This window comes from Ammodytes marinus, assembly GCF_949987685.1.
Source record: "Ammodytes marinus genome assembly, chromosome: 14".
NCBI lineage: Eukaryota > Metazoa > Chordata > Actinopteri > Uranoscopiformes > Ammodytidae > Ammodytes > Ammodytes marinus.
In genome coordinates this window covers 20,041,308-20,067,817 of record NC_137218.1, presented here as the reverse complement: position 1 = coordinate 20,067,817, position 26,510 = coordinate 20,041,308, and the positions used below count along the sequence as shown (strand labels likewise).

The 26,510-nt window shown below is 43.9% G+C and overlaps 1 protein-coding gene across 3 annotated transcripts; it reads left to right on the top strand.

Annotated features, from left to right (window-relative positions):
• Positions 1-430: 430 nt before the first annotated feature.
• On the top strand, positions 431-25,646 carry ksr1a (kinase suppressor of ras 1a; the record flags this gene model as incomplete). 3 transcript variants are annotated; one of them, XM_080041307.1, is made up of 20 exons in its annotated part: positions 431-649; positions 10,441-10,581; positions 13,881-14,028; positions 14,753-15,302; positions 17,201-17,382; positions 17,673-17,742; positions 17,896-17,979; positions 18,197-18,258; positions 18,347-18,456; positions 19,352-19,520; positions 20,251-20,292; positions 20,667-20,715; positions 20,809-20,869; positions 22,198-22,488; positions 23,133-23,329; positions 23,427-23,523; positions 23,935-24,068; positions 24,445-24,576; positions 24,726-24,861; positions 25,509-25,646. In XM_080041307.1, the coding sequence occupies 20 exons, from the start codon at positions 431-433 to the stop codon at positions 25,644-25,646; spliced, it is 3,012 nt and encodes a 1,003-aa protein (XP_079897433.1). The 3 variants fall into 3 exon arrangements, with proteins under 3 accessions (XP_079897433.1, XP_079897431.1, XP_079897432.1); XM_080041305.1 differs by having other exon boundaries at positions 14,750-15,302; XM_080041306.1 differs by having other exon boundaries at positions 14,750-15,302; positions 17,201-17,397; positions 17,685-17,742.
• Positions 25,647-26,510: the final 864 nt, after the last annotated feature.

Sequence of the window (26,510 nt, the reverse complement as noted above, 5' to 3'; positions counted from 1 at the left end):
TAGCGTGGAGTGCGGCGTGACTTCATTTCCCAGAGTGCACAGCGCCCCGTGATGTTCCCAACAGCTGACAGACGGCGAAAGCCTCTGCCAGAGCTGTCGGTGGAAGAGAGTAGCATCTCGTCGGTAGCCCAGACGGACTGAAATATACGGCTCGAGCGTTACAGGACTTTGGAACCGCTTCACAGGCCGGGTTACCTTCGTGCATCTTTTTTTTTGAACAGAAATATATATATAGCCTATATACATATATCTCGTTTGCATCCTGACTCAATCGAGATTGGGAGCTGAGAGGGGGGAACATTTGTTGTCAGCTAACTTCCACAATAGGTCGCTGCGTCGCTGGGTACACTGACTGCTGCATATGTTTGATTTGAGCTGAACAGTTTGACTAGATCTCCAAGCCCTTCCAGCCGTGGCCCAATGCTGAGGAATGGATAGTGTGTCTGCCAACGGTGGGAAGATGGTCGAGAGTGATGAGCAGCCGCAGCCCGAGAGGGATAGCGGCGGCGGTGGCGCAGCGATGGCCGCACTACATCAATGCGAACTCATCCAGAATATGATTGAAATCTCCATCTCCAGTTTACAGGGGCTTCGGACCAAATGCGCCGCGTCCAACGACCTCACGCAGCAAGAAATACGCACTTTGGAGGTAATGATCGCTTTCCCCCATATACACATGCCCGAGCCCCCGTCCTGTTGCTGCTGCTGCAATAGAAGGCAGTGTAGTCAAATTGCGGAGTCATGAAGCCCAAACGCTAGTGTATGTCCGCCTCATCTATAGAGGCTGCATATTGGCTGCAAGCAAAGGCGCTCTGTCGTTAAGTGTCAGTGCACTAAGCCCTTTTTTGTCGCTTATAATATAGAACCGGCTCGATATATTGAGGTGAACACGACCCCAAAATGATAAGCTTTTGCCTTCACCATGTCTCTATATGGTCGACGAGATATCCATGATCCAGTTATTTGTGTGACCTCTTTTTCTCTAGGTGGAAATATGTTGGATAGCCCATATTCACTGCACCGCGCTGTGCAGCTGAAATCCGCCTCTATGCATGTCCTAATGGTACACATTCAATTATGTGATATACTGCTATCATTTATGCGCTGTTTCTCTGCACAGGATTTTGTGTCCGTGCAGAACGTACGCATGCATGCGCGCACGCAAAGCAAATACAAAACGAAATGTACGACGTGTTCCATGTGCTTATCCGTCCCCCCCTCACCAGGGTGGTAGCCTACGCGCTGCTATTCCTGCATATCTGGATGCAGATTTCAGTACAGTCGTGTTTGGATGACTTGACATTGCTTTGCGCAAGAGCCGTGGCTCTGTAGGGCCTTGATCGGCATGCCCCTTATAGCCTAGGCTAAGCAGTATGATAGAGAGGTCATGCATGCATGGTATAAGCGTGCAGGCATGAGCAAATAAATGATTCACCTTGCATAGGCCTATTTAGAAAAAAAGAAGCTCTGGTAAAATTCAGATGCAGAATTGAAAATGCACCAGATAATCAGTAGTAGGCTTCCTGTTTGTAAATTGGGACTTAGATCATTTTTCCAATGATAAGTCTTAGCATTCCAAGCCCACTGTGAGCCATATAGTAATGTTGATACAGTCCTTTTCATGAGGGTCACTTTAATCTCAGCAGACCTGCATGTTTCCCAACCGCGGGATGTTTACAGTCGCATATTGTTTTTGTAATATTCTCAGCTGCGAGATGACTGAAGGAATCATGTCATGGAAAGTCCAGCTCCAGTGTTGTTAGTAACAATGCCATGAGGGGGGACAGACAGCAGGCCCTGGCTTCACCCGAGGAGGCTCATGGGAAGAAGGAGGGGGTTGGCGTGTGTGTGTGTGTGTGTGTGTGTGTGTGTGTGTGTGTGTGTGTGTGTGTGTGTGTGTGTGTGTGTGTGTGTGTGTGTGTGTGTGTGTGTGTGTGTGTGTGTGTGTGTGTGTGTGTGTGTGTGTGTGTGTGTGTGTGTGTGTGTGTGTGTGTGTGGGGGGGGGGGGGGTGTAAACGCTGATACAGTACATTGTGATGAGACAGTGGAATAGTAGGCTTCAAAGTTCTTGGCTGCACATATGAATTTTGTAGAAGGTAGATTAATGTACCTGTTTTTGTGCATAGACTGAGGCTCCAGACATAGGCCTACTGACACTCTAGAGATATGATAGAAGATGTTATAAATGGGTTTTTCTCGGCTCATGGTTTATTTAAGCGTTATACCTTGGATAAAAGGAATACTCACTCCTGATTGGCTGCAGGCTATCAATTATCCATGTCCGTTTTATTTCTGTATAACTCAACACCCCATGAACAATTGTTCCGTCGTCCCTATAAACTTATGTTCCATAGAGCTTCCCAAGCGTTCAGTTTCAGCTGCAAACAGACGCAGTATACAGCAGCCCAGCTGAACTGACCTTCAAGATAGTCACTTGCCCATGAAGAAAGTATCACTTTTTGAGAGAAAAGCAAGTCACAATGCAGTCTGTAATCTTGTTACTGTCGCATTGTTTGCCTCAGCAGGCCACAATATCGCCTGCTCAAAAGATTTATGTGTACTTGTATCAAAGTGTGCAGGAGAAATACTGTACTCTTTCAGAACATGGCAGAGATGACACAGCAGGCCTAACATTTTTTTTTTTTTTTTTTTTTTGCCATTTTCATAATGGCCATCCCTGTGCTGGCCGGCAGGCATTAGATGCAAGTTGGCAAGCTATCGTGTGTGTGTGGGAACAAATGTTCACAGGCTCAACCGAGGAAGCCCAGTATTAAATGAAAAACAAATGCAAAAAAGTATTAACTAGAATAGAAACCAGTCCAGTTTGAATGTTGCAGCTGCTCTTGTGCAATGAGAGTGAATGTAACCCATTTGCATGTTTTCACATCACATCTTGGTTTTTCAAGCAAAATGGTAATGTATCCCAAGCCTAGTCTGCTTGACTAGTTTGCAAAACAAGAATTGGGAGGGGGGGGGGGGTCATGTTTATGGCCTATCCTGCTATACAGTACATATGCTTAAAGCCTTAAATTCTTCATCCTTTGTCATGCGTGTATCGTCACTTGCGTGGGGCAGGATATGATCTGCTAGAGTACTTCCTGAGTCACGCTGTCATGTAGGTGCATTTTGCATCGCATTGTTCTACATGACAATGGGCAGGTCGTGCCGGTCTCGCGTGTTTTTTAGCTGGCTTTTTAAAAACTGCCCTTTCCTGTGATGAAGAGAGCCTCAAACTGCTCCCTGGCTTTTTCAAATGCTGCATCGGAAACAGGTACGATAGATTCTCTCTGGTTTACAGCACAGCTAAATGGCTTATATGCGTTTAATATTTTTTTTTTCTCATGATTATGAATGTACCTTTTGTGTCAGTGATCTAACCTTTCGGAGTTTTTATATTCAACTGTGCCTCATCTTATAGTACAGAGCATACCCGTTACCGTTACTCGTACCTTGAGCTGTTTTGACTGTTCCGAAGTCTCTAAAGTAAAGAAAACGTGGCTAAGTATTTGATCAACTTCTCTGAGAACATGGGCAGCAATGTCTTTAGATCTCAGCTCAACTCAGAACTTGTGGAAACTTCCCTTGAACCGATCATTTCCAGTTGGTCTCATTATGCAACAGCCCAAATTGTTCTTGAAGTCTGACGTGATTTTTTTTTAAACTTTGCCACGTATTCCATTCATCGGTTTCAGTTGGGTTTGTGTTTCTTGCGATGTGTATGTATGTATATACTATTGTGTTTTGGTGCAACGTTGTATCTTTACTGGGTTGCGTGAGCCTCAATGGATCAAGTGGCACAAAATCCTTCCTTGTTGTAGTTGCAGGTGATGGTAAAGTGTGTTCCCTTTTTTGAAAAAAAAAAAAAAATCATACTTCTGGCATACTAGCTACTATTCTTCTGTCATATTATTCTCTCTCACTTTCTTATTTTCTTCCTCTTATCTGCCACAAATCCAGGCTGAGCGGAGAATGTATCAGTAGTTCCTATCCCTTTTAGTTCAATTCAGAAATGGTCAAACCAAGTACCTTAGATTCTTGGAAATAATCTTTGAATCGCACAAGCAAAAGAGTCACAATGATTTACACAGAGCAATGGATAAATGAAATGGAGAAGATGGTCATATGAATGACACGCTGAAATGTGTTCGGCTTCTAATATTGACATTACGGTTTGTGTCTGTTGACCACATTTTCAAAACTGGAAGAGTCATTCTGGTTTTATAAAAGGAGAACATTGTATCTATCAAGTCTGCCAGCTCCACATTAATCTGTCAGTATGAAATGGAGATGGAATTGAAACAGGGATTTTAGATCAACTGGGCCATAGCTGATTACATTCAAATACACAGTCAAATTACAGTCAAATGTTCATCATCTTCCAACAATCTTTCGAGTGGTGCTCGCAGGGCATGGGGGGAGTGCTTTCTTGATCAGCATTCTTACTTCCTTTGTCTTTACTGGCACACCATTTCCAAACCGCATCTTGCCATAAGCGTGCACTTTCACTTCTTGCTTTGGCTCCCTGCTTGAGATTTCACTTGCCCTACCACGCCTAAAGTCTCAGAGGGATGGGTAGGCCTACAGTAGCCCAAATGAACTGCCAGGATCTTAAAAATTGTAGCATGCACACTCTGCCTTGCAACTCCCATTCCCGCGTTCAGGTGGCTGCATGTAAATCGTTCTATGGCAGAATTTGCTGGACGTGATGAAATTAAAGGAATAGTTCAAAAAAAAAAGTTTTAGCTTGTTGCCTCACTCTTGTGTTCCAGACAAGGCGACAGAAACCATTCCTTTAACTGTGCGTGAATTTTTGATGGAAGAATTGGCAATGGGAGTCGCTCGTTAGCTTAGCTCAAACAGTGGTAGTCAATGGTAGCGTTAGCCTGCCTATGCAGACAAGTCAGAATAAACACTTTACAACATCACTAAAAATGCTACCCTGGACTACCAGTGTTTGAGCTAAGCTAACTAGTTAAGAGCAACCCATGGCCATTGTTTCTTCGAAGAATGCACGCACATGGTTTCTGTCGCCTTGTTTTGAACTAGAGAGTGAGGCAACAAGCTAAAATTTAAAATTTGTTTTAACTATTCCATCTAGATTTAATATTTGAGCCACTTGAATTCATGTGATCAATTTGAGCAAACCGTGAGGTCATAGCAGTTGTCACACCCGCTAACGGTGCTAACGGGGTATCGCTCCCATATTGCACTGGAGTGCCATCGAGAGAGGCTTGAACTCACTTTATACGCTCATTGAGGGAGCTTTATTATTCCACTTGAAATGTGTGTGTGTTTTTTCCTGCCTTGCCAACGAGAGGATAATGATACTGGCCCTCTTAAATGGAGTGCTAACTGGTACTTCACTTTTCACATGTTAATCCCACTCAGCCTGGTCTCTCTCCCTCCTTGTCACTTTTAACTGTAGCTCTTTATGTGCGCTGACTTTTGCATCATATCCATTTGCGACGCCTTGGCCACTTGTTTGTTTGTTAAACCGTGTCCAAATCATTTTACATGGTCCAGACATTTCATGACGTGCTGTGTTTCACATAGCCCTAAGCAAGTGTCAATTGTTGATGGATATTTACTAATTTGCTGTACATCGTCACACAGAAGCAAGTGACCCCTCTTATCTTTTTTTAATCTCTCAGTAATGGTCAGCAAACACTGGCAAAGCATCACTCTTGTTTTGTCTCCTAATCGTGTGTGTGTTGGGGAGAGTTTTTTTTTTTTTTGCTGTGTGCCCGTGTTGCGAGCTGTTGTGGCTGCATTCTATATTTAGACATCTTTCTTCCTACGCATTTTCAAGGGTTGGTTGTTAAATAAGAAAATCAAATGACGCGCAAAGAGCCTGTGCAAGAGGGGGAGAGCAGAGAGGAAAGGGGAGGGGAGAATCAAAGCCAATCGGCTTGGCCGCTTCTTGTGACATGACAACCTGTGTGTGTGTGTGTGTGTGTGTGTGTGTGTGTGTGTGTGTGTGTGTGTGTGTGTGTGTGTGTGTGTGTGTGTGTGTGTGTGTGTGTGTGTGTGTGTGTGTGTGTGTGTGTGTGTGTGTGTGTGTGTGTGTGTGTGTGTGTGTGTGTGTGTGTGTGTGTGTGTGTGTGTGTGTGTGTGTGTGTGTGTGTGTGTGTGTGTGTGTGTGTGTGTGTGTGTGTGTGTGTGTCGGAGGCCTAGGAGAAGACAATGGAGAATTTTGCTCACACGAGGGTATGAAGGAAACACAACTCTAGTGACTGCAGCAACTGCGGTGAGCCCGTCTCTGTTTCCGCCTCTATGCAGTCAGTGAAAAGGGACCGGGCAATGTGGAAATCAGGATGGTTGAAGAAGAGTGTAGGCAGGCCCTTAATCTATTCTTAAACAACTGACACAGGATGAGTTGCATTACATCCTGTAATTTTGAGGTCTGCTCTGCTTCTTTTTGTGAGAAAAGGAGGGGGTGGATGGGTTGGCTCGGCCCAGCTCCAAATCACAAGGAAGTTAGTTAAAAATTCCTGTATGTTGTAGCCATATGTGTGTGTGCATTTGTGTGCGAGTGTGTGCGTGCAATGTCCTTAAATTACTGTGAGTAATTTGAAAAAAAAAATATATATAGGCCTACTTAATTTTGAACTTTTTTTTTAAGTTTTTTTTTTAAAGTTTTCACAAAACTTCATAAAACATGTGACTGAGGCATGTCCCTGAGTCACATGCGTCACAGTGTAAGCACAGACTAGGGCAAGGTTCTGTCCCTGTGTGCATGTGTGTAGGTTGTAGGTTGGGACCTTTATTATACTATCTATGGTTGGGACCTTGTACAACCTTAACCCCCCCTTAGCCAAGAGTAGGGGTCAACTTTGCACTGGTGGTAACAACTATTGGAAGAGGGGCAACGGACCATTGTCAACCATGTATGTTCAGCTCCCCCCCCCCCCCCCCCCCTGCGAAAAAAAAAAAGTCCATGTGACCTGATGGCCTGTGCATAACTAGGTCTGCCTGGCTGCATTGTGTTTCTCGTATTTTGATTTTTTATTCTTTATTTTTATTCATTTACCAACCCTAAATCACCCGTCTGTCCACTCTGGTTCGCTCACATGATCCTGCATAAACGTGTCCTTGAAAGTATATCAATATTAAAATGAACTTTTAGATTTGCATTATCTGCAGGCCTCCTGTGATACTGTTGTTAACCTCGCTCTCTCCAAGTTGACTGTGTGATGCTGACTGGAGCTGGCACATGTACAGGCAGAGGAGACGGTACAGTACAGACTACATCCAACAAATAACAAAAGGATCCCTGCTCTTCTTGTGCCCCTTTGTTGCTAACAGTGCTAATATGTACTGTAGCAATATACATGTGTCTCATAGATTATAATGTTACCAAAAACATCTTAGAACCACTAAATTTTGCTTAAACATGTCCAATAGCTTATACAACACGAGGAGTTTTATATGTGTTAGTCAGCAAGCTTGTTCCGACAACAAGAAAAAGTCCGGGAGAAACTACCTGACCTTCCTGTGTGAAAATAGCATTTTTCTTCTATACTAGAGCGTTGTTGCTCTTCTCTCTCGGATATGGCTGTGTGCTATCCTTTTGGCAGGTGCACCAAAAGTGGCTGTGTCAGCACTAGCAGGGGGCCTTGAGGAAAAACAATTGGAGCAGTGGTGGGTTGTGCTCCCCCCCTGAGTCTGCTGCTGTGTCAGGCTTGGGCCCTACATGGCTGGCTGGCTGGCTGGTTGGGACTCCTCTCTCCACTTCTCTGGTGGCTGTCACTCATCTGCTCTCACAGCATTAGGGCTGTTGGTTGCCATGGCTTTCGTTGTTTAGCTGCGTGCTGCTGACAGGTGGGCTCTGACGCCATCTCTCTCGCTCTCTCTCTCTCTCTCTCTCTCTCTCCCTCTCTCCCTCTCTCCCTCCCTCCCTCCCTCCCCTCCTCCCCCCTCCCACCACCAGGACACACGTCAAACGCTGCTTTCTCCTCCACTCTGCACCAAAAATAATATGCAAGGGGAGGGTGGCAGGGGCCTGTCATTATCTCCTCGGTTTTTTGTCGATGCGACTGTGTGCTACCATACCCAACACAAACACGCACACGTTTGCTGATATCAATAAAGGGATTCTGTGGACCATTAAGTGTGCTCATGTAATCCTATCCATACTCATTCTATTTAGGACAATAGTAGGTAAAGTAAACAGTACGTGCGGCTGCAGATAGAAAGAGCGTGGGGGTCATGTTTTGTAGCTATTTTCCCTTTTTCGGAGACGCACACGATGACATTTGTGCCGTCGAGATGTATTGTGTCTGGGCCTTGGTGTTTTTTTTACATGTAGGGGAAAATCCCACTGAAATGTTGCTGACGACTCAGAAGAGGGGGTTGCTAGGTAACCTGACGTCACAACACTGCACTGACTAGAGTGTGTGTGTGGTGGTGGGGGGGGGGGGGGGGGGAGGCTAGCTCATTGATTGGCCACATCCAGTAAAAAGGCTTCCTAGCTGCTGCTGCCTAATGATGGACCAGATCTTCAGAAATACACAATTCAGACGCTTTTTTGAGAGCACGGCCAATAATGTTTGAGCCTCTGTTTGTAATATACCGGCAATGAAATGTATTGCACCTTCACAGTGTTCAATCCCTGCTCGTTAAACAGCACATTCTTGCCTATCAGTATGTCTGCATGTGTGCGCTCATGTAGGGAGCAGGCTGCCTATACCTCCCTGTCACCCATACAAGGAGCTGCTCCTATTGGCTGGCCTCTAAGGTCAAATGCATGCAACTAAAAGGAGGTTCAAACTCTTGAGATATTTTGGAAATAGCAGGGAACTAAATTACACAACCAAGATGATTTACAAAACAAGTGTTTGTTATGTTCTTTTGTGTAGGTAAGCATTTACACGTAATGCCTATGAGTTTTGGATGTGTGGGATTTTTATTTTTGCATTTATTTTCTTATGGACCACTTTTCTTTAATCACATGGCCCTTGCTTTCTAAGCTTCGAGGACCTCCTTTTTTAAATACATGCCCTTATTATTATTTCGCAGTGCTCCCAATGCAACTGACAATTGATGAGCAATCGTAGGGCTGAAAAGCTGCAGTCAAGAGCTGACACGGAGAGCATTTACCCTCCTTTTCATTGCTCTTACTCTCTCTCCTTTCATCTCAATGGCTCCACAGTGGAGATGATGCTTTTGTCGGCTCGCCACAAAGCAGCCCTTTTTACAAAAACCCAAGGCCGCACTTTCTGAGAGCAGCAGCAAGTGCGGCTGTATGACTTTTTCCATCTGGAGTGGATGTGTCAGGGAGAAAGTTGAATGAGGCATTGAGGCACACGTTCTTCTTTGTATCCCGGGCACTCGATAGGTGCGTGGCGAGGTCGAGAGGATGGCTGGTGTCGCGCGGCTCATCCCAAGGTGCTGCCTTAGCCTGCTGTAATGGACTCTTTTACAGATAGACGGCTAGATAAGGGGACACACTATACGGGCTGCACACCATACAACGCTGGGCCCTGCTGCAAACCAATACCACACGGTGTTCATTGTTATACTTTACTCACAGGACCACTGCACTTGACATTGGCTTGGAAAAGAACACAGGGGTATAGAGTCTCACAGCTTTTACAAGGCGTTGAATATTTGAGTGGGTTTTTTTAGATGGTGACAGGTCTGGCTTTCAATGGTTCTTCTGATGATGATGATGATGATGTTAACTGAACGGCCCACCATGTCATGAGACACTACACAGCAAAGGTCTGAACCGTTTGCTGCATGTACATTGAGTTCAGAATGGGAAAACGCTGGCGAGGATGGAGCCATACGTGCACCACCAGGTTAACCCTTTTGTTTGATGAAAAGGTGTCTGTTGGTGGACAATATATTGTAGTAGTTTGTGTCAGTGAAGTTATCTTTTATTAGTGAATTTACACGAGTCACATTGAAATTCGTCTTTTCGCATATCCCCCTTCAAGTTACCACACTTTGGAGGGGGCCGTAGTACAACACCCCCCTGGAGCAGTTTTGGGGTTAAGTGCCTTGCTCAAGGACACAATTGTAGAGATGGTGGGCACCACCGTTCATGTCATACTAGCCTCCACTAGTTTTACAACTTACACCCTCCTGTCCGTTGCCGGGGATCAAACCAGCGACCTCATGGTTACTGGTCAACCCCTCTTCCTAGGCCATCCTTCCACCCATGAGAGAGAGAATTGATGATTCTAAGTTGGATTTTGCTGTATCTAAGGTCACTTTTGTAGAAGTAACAGTAGTCAGTAGTAAGTGTTTTATTGCTCCAAAGTACAAGGTCTGTTATTGCTGCAGTCATTTATAAACGGACAGAGAGGTGTGACGGATACACTCCTCCAGTGAAGGCCTGCTCCGTAGCTATAGCTCCTAGCAGCCTGCCTGTGAGTCTCCCTTGTCTAACCCGCCCCTCCCCTCTCTTCTTGTGTTCTCTGTTGCTCCCTGCAGGTGAAGTTGATGAAATACATCTGTAAGCAGCTGCAGTGCAAGCACAAGGTGCCAGAGACGGAGAGGCCCGAGGCCCTGGACAGCTACCCACACTTCAGGGACTGGCTACGCACCATCAACCTGCGACCGGAACTCATTGAGGTAGGTCTCTCTCTCTGTCTCTCTCTCTCTCTCTCTCTCTCTCTCTCTCTCTCTCTCTCTCTCTCTCTCTCTCTCTCTCTCTGACCCTGACCTTGACCCTGACTGTGTTTGGTAATCAGTGCATGTACTCGGCCCCCTTCTCACATGTACATGTAGAATTCTTCTTAGTGGACATTCCATTGTCTCTCTACACAATAATTTCTTGTATGACAATCATTTCAGAAAATGTTTGAATAAATATGTCAAATGTATCTTAAGGGAACCACACAGTCTCTTTTGTCAGCGGCTCTAGTGAAGTCCCTGGTTGTCTTTTGTTGATTAGAAACCAAACATTCCTCAATATTTTCTGCTCAAAAGAAGTCACTTTTTAACTCAAGGAAACTATTCACATTGCTGAGCGCAGTTCTCGTATTCCTTTATTTTGTTCTCACTCATAAGCTGGTTTGAGATCCACTCTTAAAGAGATCCTATTATACTACTTTTCTGGTCTTCATTTCTTGTTAAAAACTGCTATAGAGCAACCTGACACGAATCACATCACAAAAAACTATGTAGATTTTCGGGACACTCTTCCTCTTACCCTAGCGAGCACAGCAGTCTCTCTCTACACACTGCTTTGAGCGTCTCCGCCCCTCCCCCCCTGCTGCAAACCCCACTCCGTTGTGATTGGTTACCTTCCTTCCAGCAGCGGGAAATTTTCAGGAAGGTGGGGGCATGCAGCCGGAGCTTGCCTGAGCGGCAGCATTACCATACATGGAAACATGACAGAAACGACCCGAGCGCGACAGAAACAATCCGGAAATTTGAACGAGTTTGGCTCGACCGGCTGCCATAGTGTTTAGTGCTCTGCATAGCCACCCCAGACGGTCAGCAGGGAATACGTCGAAATGCATGTACGTAATTATTTGATACTCTAGTATGGTTAAACATGAATATAAATCATTAAAACAACGTTTATAGGTCATAAAAGTCGAAAAGTATCATAGGTCCTCTTTAAAGTTATTATTGCATTGCACTAAATGTGCTCATGCCTTGTTGCAAAAGGAAGCAGTTAAGTGTTAGCAGTTAGGGTGCTGTTTAGCAACTATGTCTTCTCAAACCTCCACTTCTCCTTACACCAGCAGCCAACAACCAGCTGCTTCTGCACACCTGACAAAAGAAAAAAAAAAGACATCAAATGTTTGTATTTCCTTATTTTTGCAAGTTGAGTGCAGTCATCATTCCACCACATGATTTGTTTGTCATATTTTGCTGTCGTTTCCTCTGACTCCATTGCCCCCCCCCCCCCCCTCGACCCCCCCCCCCCCCCCTTCCTGTGCTGCTGCTACTGTGAACTCTTTGAATCCCTCTCAGCTACTGTTTGTTTTTGTCCTCCTTGTCTGTTTGTCTTTTGCTTTTTGACCTAACAGTAACCCAGCGCATTGTTAAAAGTGTTCTACACTTGTTATTCTTTAATATGTCCCACGTTTGTGCAGACTTAACGTTCAGTTATACTGCCCTGTGCCATAATCAGATTATTTTTCTTGCTATAAATCTGTTTGCTTTTCGGTTTAACAACAACCACTTTCCCCTCCAAAGAATTTAGTTTTGCAGTAGAAAATACTCTTTTTTTTTTCTTTGATGGCATAGTCTCAATGCTTGTTTGAATGTATTGCGGGGATTTTCCCAGAACATGTAGAGCCTTCATAGCACGATGATGACCCATTTAGATCAGACATGATCACATTGAGATATTTACAGTGCATCTCCTCACTCCATATAGTATCAGGGTGGGATTATGTAATGGATGGTCCAAAAAACATTCCAGGGATTGTATTCAGTTAGTTTGTTTCTCTAACCTGCAGTCCCTTGCTGCAACTGACAGTGAGCTATTTCATAATATTGTGCAAGCATGTGGATGCCATGTTGCCAGGCTTCTTAAAAGACCCTGTGTGTCTTTCTCTGAACTAATTAATTTAGTCTGTGTGCTCTGTTAAGTAGCCTTATCTTGATTAACCCAGGGCTGGCACCAAGAAAATATTGCCAAAAATGTTGCCAAGGTATTCTGAGAATAGAGGCAACGTGAGACGAGAGGCTTTCCCTAAATTCAAATTTGTTTTTAAACCGGTTTCATATGTACCTGAGTGAAACTAACCCTTACAAACACACACATGCAAATGCGCGCGCACACACACACACACACACACACACACACACACGTTCACACACAGAATAACTGGAGATCAAACCAAACAGCTCATGTATCAATGTCTTGTATCAGTGTTATTTTGTTCATTTGTTGCCCACCAGTGCTACCCATTGCGCCTCCCACTCTTATCTTGCCTTTTCTAATGGAATCCTCTCTCCCCCACACAATGTTGTGCTGGTATGTTGTGTATTCACACACAGTGATCTAAAAGAATGCACTTTACTTCATCGTTTCATATATAAACCCAAAGCAAATCTGAAAGACCCGACTACAACAACAAAGTATTGTATGGATGTGATTTATGTCATAGTTCAAGCTCGAGCTTTTAAAAACCCCTCCGCCCTGACTTGACCTCAACTTATCTGTGCTTTTGTTTTGAACTTCCGCCGGTCTTCGGAACAAGATGACCTTGACCACTGCCGAGTTGTCGATGAGATTTCGGGCGCAGAGTCCTGTGGAATTTATTCATTTATTTTACTTCTGCCTACTGATACAGGCATAACACCATGTGCGGATAATCTGCACTTATCTGCGCAGATAAGTGGGAAGAAGTGGTATGTGAAATGCCCCCAAACAAACAGGATTACACTGATTTCCAGGAACCGGTGCAAGTCCGAGTCTATATATGAGCCGTTTTAGTGGCCTACGTCGCAGGCCTTTTTATTTTTATTTTACTAATGCTGAGTTTCAGAGCCACGGTGATGAGACCACTGCAGTGTTTAGAAGAGTTGCAACAGATGTTTCTTATGGATATTATATAAACAGCTTCAAGCCGCTGCTCTCTCCCATGACATTAAAATGTCAGTTTTATTTATGTCCACAATGGTGGTGTGAATACAAGATACAGGAAAGGGCTAAATGCACAACTTGTTCCGTGAACATTTAGCAAATAAACACCTAATTAGGATTAATACACGATAAGTGATGTCCCAATAGTGGTTTAAAAGCTAATAGAGCTTTTAGAGCTAGAAGCTAATCGAGCTTTTAGAGCTAGAAGCTAATAGAGCTTTTAGTGCTAGAAGCTTATAGAGCTTTCCACTTATTCATCGCTTGTGTTTCTGCTCAGTCTTGTTTAAGTATTGAGTGCTGACCCTCTGTTTCTCCTGTGCAGGCAGTGGAGGCCAAGTTGTCTCTGGATGCCTTACTGCAGATGACAGGTGCTCAGGTGAGGGACACAATGCGAAAACTGGGCTCCAGCTCAGAAGAATGTTCCCGGCTCAGCGCTGCCCTCTCCTGTCTGAAGAGTGCCACTGAATCAGGTATGTGTTTTACTCCTCTACGATCAAATTTATCACATTGGCTGAGTTCAACATCGCATACTCTTATCTTTTTATTTTTCTACATACTACCAAGCTGATCATAGAACGTATGTAGATAGCATGCAGTATAGGCATTCAATTGGGACATACTTTTACTTGTTTATTTAATCATAACATCGCACCTTGCACTTACCTATTGCTTATATATCTGTCTCATTGCTGGTTGTTTTCACATGCATGCTTCGTCCATGTGACTAAAGTTCTGGTGCGCAGTGGATTGTGGGGCAGAAAGAAATGCCTAAAAAGCATGCTGTTATCGACACAAACAATCACGACCGGATGTAGTGGGGCATCCGGGTGTTTTTGAGCATGCTGTCTCTGACTACATGTATCGGGGCCATCATAAAATATTTTTCTACCATATAAAATAGAAGGGAAGTATGGGTATTGGACTGCAGGTCAAAAGTAAGTATCACATTCCCTGCGTTCCAATACCCATACTTTTAATACTATTTAGTATGCCAGAGAAAGATTGAGGATGTCCCAATACAATACATGCATGTCAAATCCAGTAAGCCAAAACTACCCAGATACCCTAATACATCCAATTACATTGTGTAATATGCAAACCACTCACCAGCATGATTTACTTTGATTGATATGATTGTTTTTCTGCTCATGCTCTCAACCGATGATGTCTTCTTTCTGTCTCTCTTTCCAGGAGGGGAACTGAGGGAAGACGGCTGTTCGTTCTTCTCTGATCCCACGCGGCGGGACAGTGGCTCTCTACTGACGGCAGAGCAGCTTAGCGGCCTTGGGACCCCTCTTCTGCGCTCACACAGCCCCTCTCCTCTGGCCCGGCCCTCCACCATCCAGTCCACCCCCTCCACGCCCTGCCCCGCCTTCCCCCACCACCCTCACCCCCGATCGGGCTCGGTGTCCTCTGCTACTGCGCCCCCCACCCCGGAGGCCCTGGCATCTTACGTCCATGGTGACAGCCCCCTCACAGACCCGTTCCCCATGTCTTTTGCCCGCACCGCTCACCTCCACGGACACACTTCTTCCTCTTCCTCCACCCCTCCAGTCACTCCGCCCTCCAAGAGACGTCACCACCACCACCACCACCACCACCACCATCGACTCAAGCCCCCCTGCACCCCTCCTCCTCCCTCCCGCAAAGTGCTGCACCTGCTGCCCAACATCAGCCTGACGCGCAGCAAGAGCCACGAGTCCCAGCTGGGCAACCGCATCGAGGAGCCGCCCACCACAAACAAGTAGGTGTTTTTGAAAGAAAAAATAGATGACATGAGATGAGATGAGAGCTAACTGCCAGAGATGTCCAATGTGGCGCAGGTGTATGGTCACTGGGGATTGTCTGGGAAAGTGCTGTAAGAAGAGAGCTACTGTATCTGTTAGTTAGTATTGGATTGTTTGCAAGTCTTTTTAAGTCCTACATCATGCAGACATTAATACAGTTGGAAATTGAGATCCCTTGATGCTAAGACAAAGGTTCTGATACTGTTTCAATGCAATTTCAGAGAGAATACAATTCATTCGATTGACATACATATGTTTGTATACTGCTAAGCCAGTCAAAATGATTACAAAACAAAATAAAAAAAATATATAATCATTTTAATAATAAGGGAATAATGATCAATGATTACTTTGCAAAACTAGTAAACACAACAACAACAAAAATGGATTTTATTAAAATCCTATAAAATCTCCAGGTGCTTCACAGGGCAAATCTAGCAATGCGGCTAAAAACAGTGAAAGCAACCATTCAAATAATCAAACAATCATAATGCACATACAGTACATAAGACTAGTGAAACACCAGCGGTATAGGGAGAAGCATTGAGTGCAAGGGTCAGTAGGCTAACGGAATGCAGAGAACTAACTAACTTAACATTGTAATGCTCAGAGGTGGCTACAGGTAGGTTTTAAGATTGGCGCCGAAAAAGCACAGGCACCCACAGTTGCCATGATGCGGGTCTTGGGAACAGCCTGCACATGATCTGGTTAGGCCAGTTGTTAAATGTGAAGACTTGATTGTAATGTTGCAGCCTCATTTTTCATATCGCCTTCCGACGGCAGCCACTTTCCTGAAGGCATCTGTCCACTGTCTTGTTCTCACCTCAGTTTTCTCACACTATCTATCTGTTGTTTCTGGAACAGCAGCAGAGCTTTTCCTCAGGTGCACTCCCATTGGCTCCCTTCTATTTTGGTCCCTCCCCCTCACATCCTTTCACATCCTGCCTGTTGCATCTTTGCTCCGACTGTATGCGTTGGAGCTAATCCCCACACAGATTCCCAGAGATTATGAACCATGTCAAAACAGGAAGTGTTTCCTTGGACTATTGCTCAGAGGTGGTAACGTGCGCACACACACACACACACACACACACACACACACACACACACACACACACACACACACACACACACACACACACACACACACACACACAGTCTCTCTCTCTCTCCCCTCCCATTTCCGTCTCTGTCCCTCTATTGTGACTGGATGAACATACACAAACAAGCCGGTTTGTTTATTCATAATATCCTGTCTGTTTATGGAAACTTTTACTGAAAAAGAGAAATTTCAAACAGGCAAAGGCAGAAGCAAATGGGGCTGACATACAGTAGATCCAGTGCGTGTAAGACACACACCCAGAAGACCCTGCTAGTTTACCCTGACTTTGTGCACACTGTACGGCCAATAAATTGGACAAACGTAAATGATTTTTCCAACTATCACTGCTCACGTGCGTAAGTGCATGTGTGTGTGTGTGTGTGTGTGTGTGTGTGTGTGTGTGTATAAAGTATAAACCAGAGAGTTGGCACTGATGGGTGCTTGGGCCCTTGTGACTTCGGCCCGGGTGTTAAGGATGTCATCCCGGGCTGGCCCGTGCCAATGCTATTTAGGTAATCCAACATGTCTGGCTCTCTCTCTAGTCCTTACATAACCCTCTGTACACACTATGGTGTCTGAACGCTGCTGTAGACTGTGCCCTGCTGATACGCTCTCGCTCTCTCTCTCTCTCTCTCTCTCTCTCTCTCTCGCTCTCTCCCTTCTCTCTCTCTCTCTCTCTCTCTCTCTCTCTCTCTCTCTCTCTCTCTCTCTCTCTCTCTCTCTCTCTCTCTCTCTCTCTCTCTCTCTCACCAGGTCTGTTGGAAAGAATAAGATGCCCCTGAATATGCAAGTCAACGGGAATGGATGTGAGGACTCTTCCTCGCGTTACCCCCCCACGTCTGCACGCACCCCCGGAGTCACCCCGGCTTCTACCCCTGTATCTTACACCCTGCCTGGCACGCCCACCCTCCTGGAAGAGCACAGCAGCCATAAGAGTGAGTCATGCACAAGTATACCTGATTTTTCTGAGTTGTTCAATATGTAGGCAAACATGGTCTGGACCAAATAAGGTGTGTGTGTGTGTGTGTGTGTGTGTGTCTCCGTGTGCCCCAATGTGATTGAACGTCTTGGGTCCGTAACATCCCCACAATAATTTCCAAGTGAGGGAATAGCATCATAAATGTCACGGAAATGGATACCTGTCTTTACTTTGCATAAGTCAATCCTCTCCTCTATCCTCCTCCTCCTCTTCATTCCATCCTTCCATCTCTTTCTCCCGGGATAGATAACATGGCAGGGCATCGCGGCTCCCCGCAAGCAGTGAGGAGGGACATCGGCCTAGCAGTCACACACAGGTATATCTTGCTATTAAACACAACATATTCTTCCCTTAGGTTAAGGGAAACAAGTTAAATGTGTGATTAATGAAATGCCAAAACAGGTTTGCTAATAATAACTCAATGGGAATGTCATACTGTAAGTGTAAAAGCATTTCTTGGTTTATGTAGGTTTTCAACCAAGTCGTGGCTTTCCCAGACGTGTCAGGTGTGCCAGAAGAACATGATGTTTGGGGTTAAGTGCAAACACTGTCGGTGAGTGGAACTCTTTCTATTCTTAGGGTACGTCACTCAACTTTAAAGTACTGTATTATTCATACTGAGTCACACGGCAGGGCAGTAGCATGCTAATGTGCAGATTGAGAAAAGACTAGATCCTTGGTTGTGGAAGAAGTGCATGCAGCCGGACTTGAAGACTGCGTTTAGTTGCCTTAAACTGATCTCCCATTATGCTTGCCTACTGTCTGTGCAGGTTAAAGTGCCACAACAAATGCACCAAGGAGGCTCCATCCTGCAGAATCTCATTTCTACCAAGTAAGCTTAGTCGTATCCTAAATGAACAGTCGATGGACATGATTTGTTTTAAGTATGCACGTTGCGACATCTCCACTTTCTCTTCCAGTCGCCAAAATTCGGAGGACTGAGTCGGTTCCGTCTGATATAAACAACCCTGTGGACCGACCACCGGAAGCACCGCAGTTTGGGACACTACCAAAGGCCATTACAAAAAAGGTACAAAACAAAACTAAACAAAAAAAAAGGGCATAGGAGTTCACAGTATGACTTTATGTAGCACAGTACTGAATCATTGCAGACATGACATATGATATAAACAATGTAAATGAATGAAGTCATTGAGTATGAAGTGCTTAAGTTTATATGTAGATTTGCGGTCAACTTCCTTTTGTCTTTTACTATGTGCCTTTTTCAAAACACTGTAAAGATTAATGATGCTCTCTCCATTTTTTCATTTTTCCATTTCCATAATGTAATGAAGAAGCAGATGTATTTGAAATAGCATCAACTGCTACGATCTAAAATACTGTTTTTAAAGGAATCTTGCCTTGTTTCCACCGAGCAGTAAAGTTTGCATATGGTACGGTTTGGTTCGGAACCGTATCTCTCTAGATCTGGCCTGGGTATCCACTGCCTTAATAACAGTCTGTGCTCTGGTCGCTGCAGCTATACAACCATTGTGACATCATAGCAGCAGGACACCCGCCAATACATTCAATGTAGAGGAAGTCTGCGACATATTAAACAAAGAGCTGTGCGCTGACATTTTTCTCTAAACACAAGATTCTTCACTCTTGCCAAAGAGATTATTACACACAGCGATTTATCTCTCGCACGGAAATGATGACAATGTCGACCAATCAACAGACTGCAGTGTGTAGCTCCACCCTTTTTGGTCCGCTTGGTACCCCTACTAAATGGTGACACAAATAGTTACGGCACGGTGCTCTTATTTTGTGACCCTTCCCAACTTTTGACAGTGGAAATGCAAATATTGAGTGCCGTACCAAACCGAACTGTTACCGCTAAGTGGAAACGAGGCATTTTCAGGAACTGTAGAATGTTAAATATTATGAATGACTTGTAAACTCTGTCTTTTGCCACCATCCAGGATCACCCTCCAGCGATGAACCAGTTGGACTCAAGCAGCAACCCGTCCTCCACCACCTCATCCACTCCCTCCTCCCCGGCCCCCTTCCAGCAGAGCTACCCGCCCAGCGCCACCCCTCCACCCAACCCCTCACCCAAAGGCCACAGGGACAGCCGCTTCAACTTCCCAGGTAAGCTTCAGCCGCATGCCTGGGCTGGATAAAGACACGCACACAAGTAAAAATGTGCATGCTTGCACTGTACTCTATCATTCTCCTTATAAGACAGCATTTTTGAATGATTTTCTGAATTACTTTTACAGCTTAAAGGTGGAGTCAGCGATTCTGGAGAACGCTTCTTGTCAAAAATCACCTTTTTGTCAAAATCAGATCCTTACGATCTGCTACCTGTCCGTACTGCATGTGCCTGAAAAAAATCTGGTGTTAATACACAGCCTAGGTAGCCTGGAAATCCATACCCTGATATCAACAGGCGCAGCAAATTTAATTTGCTAGCGCCTAGTGGCAGGTCTGGGAATGCCAGGCTACAGCCTAGGCTCATTGAAGGGGAATGTTGCTAACTAATGTGGGGTCCCTTTGTTTACATACCAGTTTACAGAGCCTGGGCTTTGTATTTAGAGCAGGTATTTTTTCAGTTCACACAGTATGGACAGGTAGCGGATCGTGAAGACATTTTTACAAAGAAAGATTTGTACAAAAAGCATTCTCCAGAATCGCTGACTAGTATGGGGGCCCTACTCTTCCTTTCTCTCTCCAAATATATATAGACAATAACACTGAAGAACTACTGTGCATTTTGCAAGATCTGTTAACCCAAAGCTTCTCTAACCAAAGGTCTCTCTCCCTTGCCATGCTTGTCGATCTTTCCCTCTCTCTTTTTTTTTCTTTGTTGCCAAAAAAGCTGCCTGCTACTTTCAGCATAGACAGCAGTTTATCTTCCCCGGTGAGTTGACGGGTTCAAAGCGTCACGTTGCATTGCTACTCTCCCTCTATCGTTCCACCCTACAGACCTAAGATCCCCTGCAGCCCTCTATGTCCTCTGCATGTTTGCTTGTTAAGGTTGTTGCAGTTACTGTTAAGCTACTATATTGTATGTGTGCTAGGCTAGCCAAACAGTCTACGGTGCTAGCACTAAGATTGCATGCTGAGACCTAATGGCCTTTTGTCGCCATCTTGTGGATGTAGTGGGAAAATGCATGAGCTGTATTGTTCTATATGTGGTGGGCCATTTCTAAAATGGAAAGCGGGAACACACGATAGGGGGAGACATTTTACTCATCTCGTACCTACCTAAACAGCATTATTTTTGCTCTACAGATGTCTCCAGTCCTGTTCATTTGCTCCCCGAAGTTCTCCAAGACACTGTGTAAGTCAGTTTCAGTCGTGGCGGCACAATGGTGTCATTATTTCTTTTCTTTTCTTGGATGTTACCACTCTAACAACAATCTTCTGTCTCCAGTGAGATACAGCAATCAGCGGACGACGTACATGCTGAGCTGTTAGAAGACGAAGATGAAGAGGTAATGCTGCAACATGCATGTGTGTGCAGAACATACACTCTAGTTCAGGAATGTACTGTCAGTAGGATGAGGTCGTTTCAGGGTCCTATTTCTGAAAAGTCTCTTGGATCACATCCTTTGATATTTTTGAATATCCCTCAAAGATGTCACAGGGATCTCGAAATAATAATATAGAAATGTGCAAAAAAACTGAAAAAAAACTCAGATGTCACCATGGTATAAATAATGAGCATAAACAACCTTGGGCAGAATTGGCCTGTTGACACAGGATACAAAGTGTTCGGTTAACCTTTGGGGAAAAAGCTAATAGAAAAATGGTGACCATAACCTAGATCATCACAACATAGAATGGGTTGTTTGTTATGGCATCGAAATGAGTTTGGAAAATCAGCTGTCAAAAGCAGAGACATGGGGTCAAACTCATTTCTCCCCCAGACTGACTTGGCGAAGTAAAAAGATCTGTTGCATTAATTTGGATCTTGTGGATAATTTTTTTTTGTAAGTATCGTAATATCATGAAAGCAATTTTCCATGTCATGCCCAGATTGCAGGGTTCTTGGAAATAATTTGGGCATGAAAGGCCTGGCATTAACTGAAAAACAACGGCTCATGACATTTGTTTATTGGAGCCAGGTTGACCTGTTTGGCTGTGATGATGTTGTGGCTGTGATGTTATTCATTTTAACTAGGAGAGTATTCTGATACAACTGAGACAGCAACACAAAGCTGGAGACAAAGAAAAAAACAAAACAAAAAGAATTATAAGTTGACACTGGCTTACATTTACAGAATATATTGAAGAGCAGCACAAAATCCTGGGTCATCCTCCATAACACCAAATATGTAACCATAAGGTTTTGCCACTTTCTTTTATAGAGTATTTTCTTAATATGTAAAACATATGCCAATAACAAAAAGTAATTTTCACAATTTCACATTACACTCTTACCGGTAAAGCTACAGTGCGTAACTTCTGTTGCCCCCATTAGGAATTCTGAGTATAAGAAGCAGTAGAATCAACCACTGAAACATTTCTTGGGCGCTTTTTGGGGGATTTTTCTGAGCTCCTGCGCCAGTGTCAGTGGGGGTGACACCAGTTTGTAAACGCTGCCATTCTGAGAAATACAGAGTGTTTTGTGGAGCTGATGGACTTAATCAACTTTATGTCAATTTGATTTTGCGATGGCTAGAATGGAACCGTCATTTATTTATATGAAAAAGTTACGCGCTACAGCTTTAATTGAACCAAAATAATTTTTAGTTGGAGTGTCTGTCTTCATTTCATGCTCATTGTATTAACCAAACCATCCACGCTCTCTGTCTTGCAGGAAGTGGAGGAGGAAATAGAGGTTGAAGAGGAGGACCCGGAAGCAGAGGAAGACATAGAGGACGAAGAGGAGGAGAATGAAGAGGAGGAGGGGGAGAGTGAGGAAGACGGGGAAGACATGAGGATGAACGTGGGATCAGACGGAGAGTGTGACGAGCTTGACGACCTGCCCAACCCCCGGGGGAACCAATGGAAAGGCCCCATCTCCCGCAAGGCCAGCCAGACCAGCGTTTACCTGCAGGAGTGGGACATCCCCTATGAACAACTGGACCTCGGAGAACTCATAGGAAAGGTGAGGAATCTGAACGTAGACCTCTAAAAGTATATTTTATGATATGCAGAAAAGGCACTTAAGGCGTGACAAGCGGCGAACACATTGTTTTTTTCAAGCACTGGTCAGTTTTGAGATTTTTGGGTATTCTGCTTCCATAACATGTCTTCTTTCATACTAGTATACATAAAAGGTCCAAAATGTATGTTTTAAGTGTTTATTTTAATACACTTTGTCTGTTTGCATCTTTATTTTTTTCTCCTATACAGCCATTATCTCAAAATATTTGAACCATAAATCTCGACTTCTAAATCACTTTCATCTACTAAACTTTCCATCCTCATGCTTAGCACTATTCTGAAGGTTATTACAGAAGGAATTGTTCATATCTTTATGTTGTTTATTGTCTGATTTTTGATCCATTTTGTTCTTAAAAACATGCTGGAAATGCATTTTTAAGATCTGTACATAGTATTTTTTGATTGATAAAATCAAAAAAGGCCGTATCCAAAATCTGTTATGTAAAAACGTTGGACACTTGATATGTTGTTAAAAAATAAAATTAAGATTTTCGTTTTTTTTAATGAGATGCAAATTGAGGCTTAACTAGTACTAGCACCTCAAGTGTCTCGCCTTAAGCCAAAGTTGTTGTTTGTTTGGTGCAGGGCCGCTGGGGCAAAGTGCATAAAGGTCGGTGGCATGGGGAGGTGGCCATCAGACTTCTGGAGATTGACGGGAACAACCAGGACCATCTGAAGCTCTTCAAGAAGGAGGTGATGAACTACAGGCAGACCAGGCATGAGAACGTGGTCCTCTTCATGGGGGCCTGCATGGCTCCTCCCCACCTAGCCATCATCACCAGGTCAGGGCGCAAATATCAAACGCACCTCTGAAATGATTGTAATCGGAAAGTACATTTGCGTCTTAAATTTCACCTGTTCTTCTCTGTGTCCCTACAGTTTCTGTAAAGGGAGGACGCTCTTTTCAGTCGTTAGAGACACTAAGAACACTCTGGATATTAACAAGACGAGACAAATTGCCCAGGAGATTGTGAAGGTACTTTTTTTTTTTTTTTTTTCATTGTTTTTATTCAAAGCTTTCACTGATGCATTTGATAGAGTCCCGATTTAGGCACATAGAACTGATGTTGACGTCACATTTTGAGTCCACTTGTAGACTTTTCCAACCCAAAATACTTTGATTATAAGAGCCAGGAAATCTGTATTAAAAGTCAAACATATTCAATTTAATATTGTTTATCATATATTTAGGTATATGTCTAATTTTGCCCTTTAGTGGGTTATCAGTTATGTCTAGTTCCTAATGTGGTAGTTGGAAAACACTGAGTGAACCTGAGTGAATTGTTTCAATGGCCAGTAGTTGAAACAAGTACATTACCATTGACATAATTAGCATAAGAGCCTGTTGAACACCTTATGAACTATTGTCGTTTGTCTTCCAACACAGGGGATGGGCTATCTGCACGCTAAAGGCATCGTTCACAAAGACCTGAAGTCGAAGAACGTTTTTCACGACACCAATAAAGTGGTGATCACAGACTTCGGGCTGTTTGGGATCTCCGGAGTGGTTCAGGAGGGGAGGTAAGGAAACGCTGCTCTAGGGGGTCCTTCAAAAACACAACACCTCAGCTAAAGGGCTGTTCACACACTGCACTTCTATTACCTGCGGGGGTCCGGTGATATGTAATAATAATTGTTGAGGGCCATAGTGGCTCAAATCCTGCAGCCATCTCCTTTTGACAGCCGGTATTGTTTTTGTTGTTTGTTGCAAAGACTAAAGTTTCCTGACTAAAAATCGGGAGGAGATACTAACTGATTTTGACAGAAAGTGATTTTGTCAACAAGCGTTCTCCAAAATCTATCTACCTTTGTAATCTGAAAATAATGTCTTACCCGAACCCTTCCCACTTCAATTTGTTACTGATTTTTTTTTTTTATTATTATTATTATTTTCCAGGCGTGAGAACAAACTCAAACTTCCACACGGCTGGATTTGTTACCTTGCTCCAGAGATTGTGCGCAGGATGAGCCCAGGTAACAATGAGGACCGCCTGCCCTTCTCCACCGCAGCAGATGTGTATGCCTTCGGGTAGGTTTTCCACACTCGTGCATCATGGTTAATTAAGCTGAAGCCTCGGAAACCAACTGTTCTCTCACACCTGTTCCTGACACAAAACAGCTTACGTTACCATTTGACGGGAATAATTAAACATTTCTTTTCTTTTTCCCCACCTTAAGCACCATTTGGTATGAGCTCCAAGCGAGGGATTGGCCAATCACCAACCAGCATGTGGAAGCTACCATCTGGCAGGTGGGCAGCGGAGAGGGCATAAAGAAGGTCTTGGCGGAGATCAGCCTGGGCAAGGAGGTCACTGTGAGTTGAAAACAAAAGTCAAAGTGTGTCAGCCATTCAGAAAAAAGTACGGCTGCGTTCCAAATCGCATACTCTTTTCTTTTTTCTTTTCTACATACTACTGCTGATCATAAAGAAGTATGTAGTTAGCATGCAATAGGCACATGATTTGGTTTTATTTTTACTTACTTATTTGTTTCATCATAACATGGCGCCTTGAACTTGCCTCTTGCTTTTAAAGCATTGGTTATTTTCACTTGGAGGCCCTGTCGATATGATATCACTTCCGGTGTACAGTAGATTGTGGGTCAGAATCGCCCAAAAAGCATGCAGATTTCTACACATAAAAATCCCAACCGGATGTAGTAAGGCATCCGGGTATTTTTAAGCATGTTGCATCTGACCACAAGACTTTGGACAACCTGAATCTTTTTCCTACCATACTAGATAACAGGGAAGTATGGGTATTGGAACGCAGGGTTCACACGTTTTCATATTCTTCTGGCAAATAATGAACCATGCTCTAGTGATGCAGAGATATCGAGTCGTCGTAAAACTTTTCTTTTTAGATCGATCATCATTTATACGCCACAGTCCAGTGAGCGCTATAATGGCTCAGTGGTTTACCAGGTGCACTGACAAACTGAAATTGGTTTTGTTGCTCTCAGGAGATCCTGACTGCCTGCTGGGCATACGACCTGAGAGAGAGGCCCACCTTCACGCAGCTGGCCGACATGCTGGAGAAACTGCCCAAACTCAACCGCAGGCTCTCCCACCCCGGACACTTCTGGAAGTCTGCAGAGTAGGTATCCGGGATAATCAAAGGGACAATGTGAAGACCCTGGACTGAATGTGGAAAAACAATCAAATATCCATTAGTTCTCATAGGGCGTCATCTGCTGCTTCTTTGTGGTACAATGGCTTTGTCAGTGACGATCCCATCCTATTGACTGCAAACTATACATAGATAAGCCGTTGAGTAACATGGTCTTATTTATAGGTCATTTTCATAAATGGTCATTCATAAATATACATAGAAAGTAAGATGAGTTTAATAATGTTAAAGTATTTCATCATCATTTCTGTTCATCTTCAGCATGAACCAAATGCACTGCTCCAAGGCATAGCTGTTCTCAGCTCTGCTGTTGCTTGCTCTCTAATGAAATGTGAACTTTGTTGTTTGTATATATACTGTATGTAGGCTATATATATATATATGAATACATTAGTGTGATAGGACCAAGAAGAAAGGGAGTTGAATACATACAAAAACATAGGGTCAGGGGAATAATGTTATGGACAGAAAATCCGAAAAATATATAGTATATTACATGTTTTATTTATTTAATATCTTGAATGTTGTCATCTCCATTGGAAAGTGAGAGAGTGGAGACCCCCCGCCCTCTTCCGAGGCCAGCTTTCCCACTTCCTGTTTCCACATGCAATCTATACATTAAAAAATGAACATGACTTCACTGCAACGCTCTTCTACACCATATTTCTCACATGTTTTCTGCTTGCTTAATTGCATTTTTTGCAAACCTCCTAAACCTTCAAGCAACAATGTATGTTGTAATGTAAAACCAGCTGCGTCAAATGTAAAACCAGCAGTTGCTGCTTCTCAAATGACGCTTTCTTCACTGTGTAAACCTGTTACACCTTCAACTAAC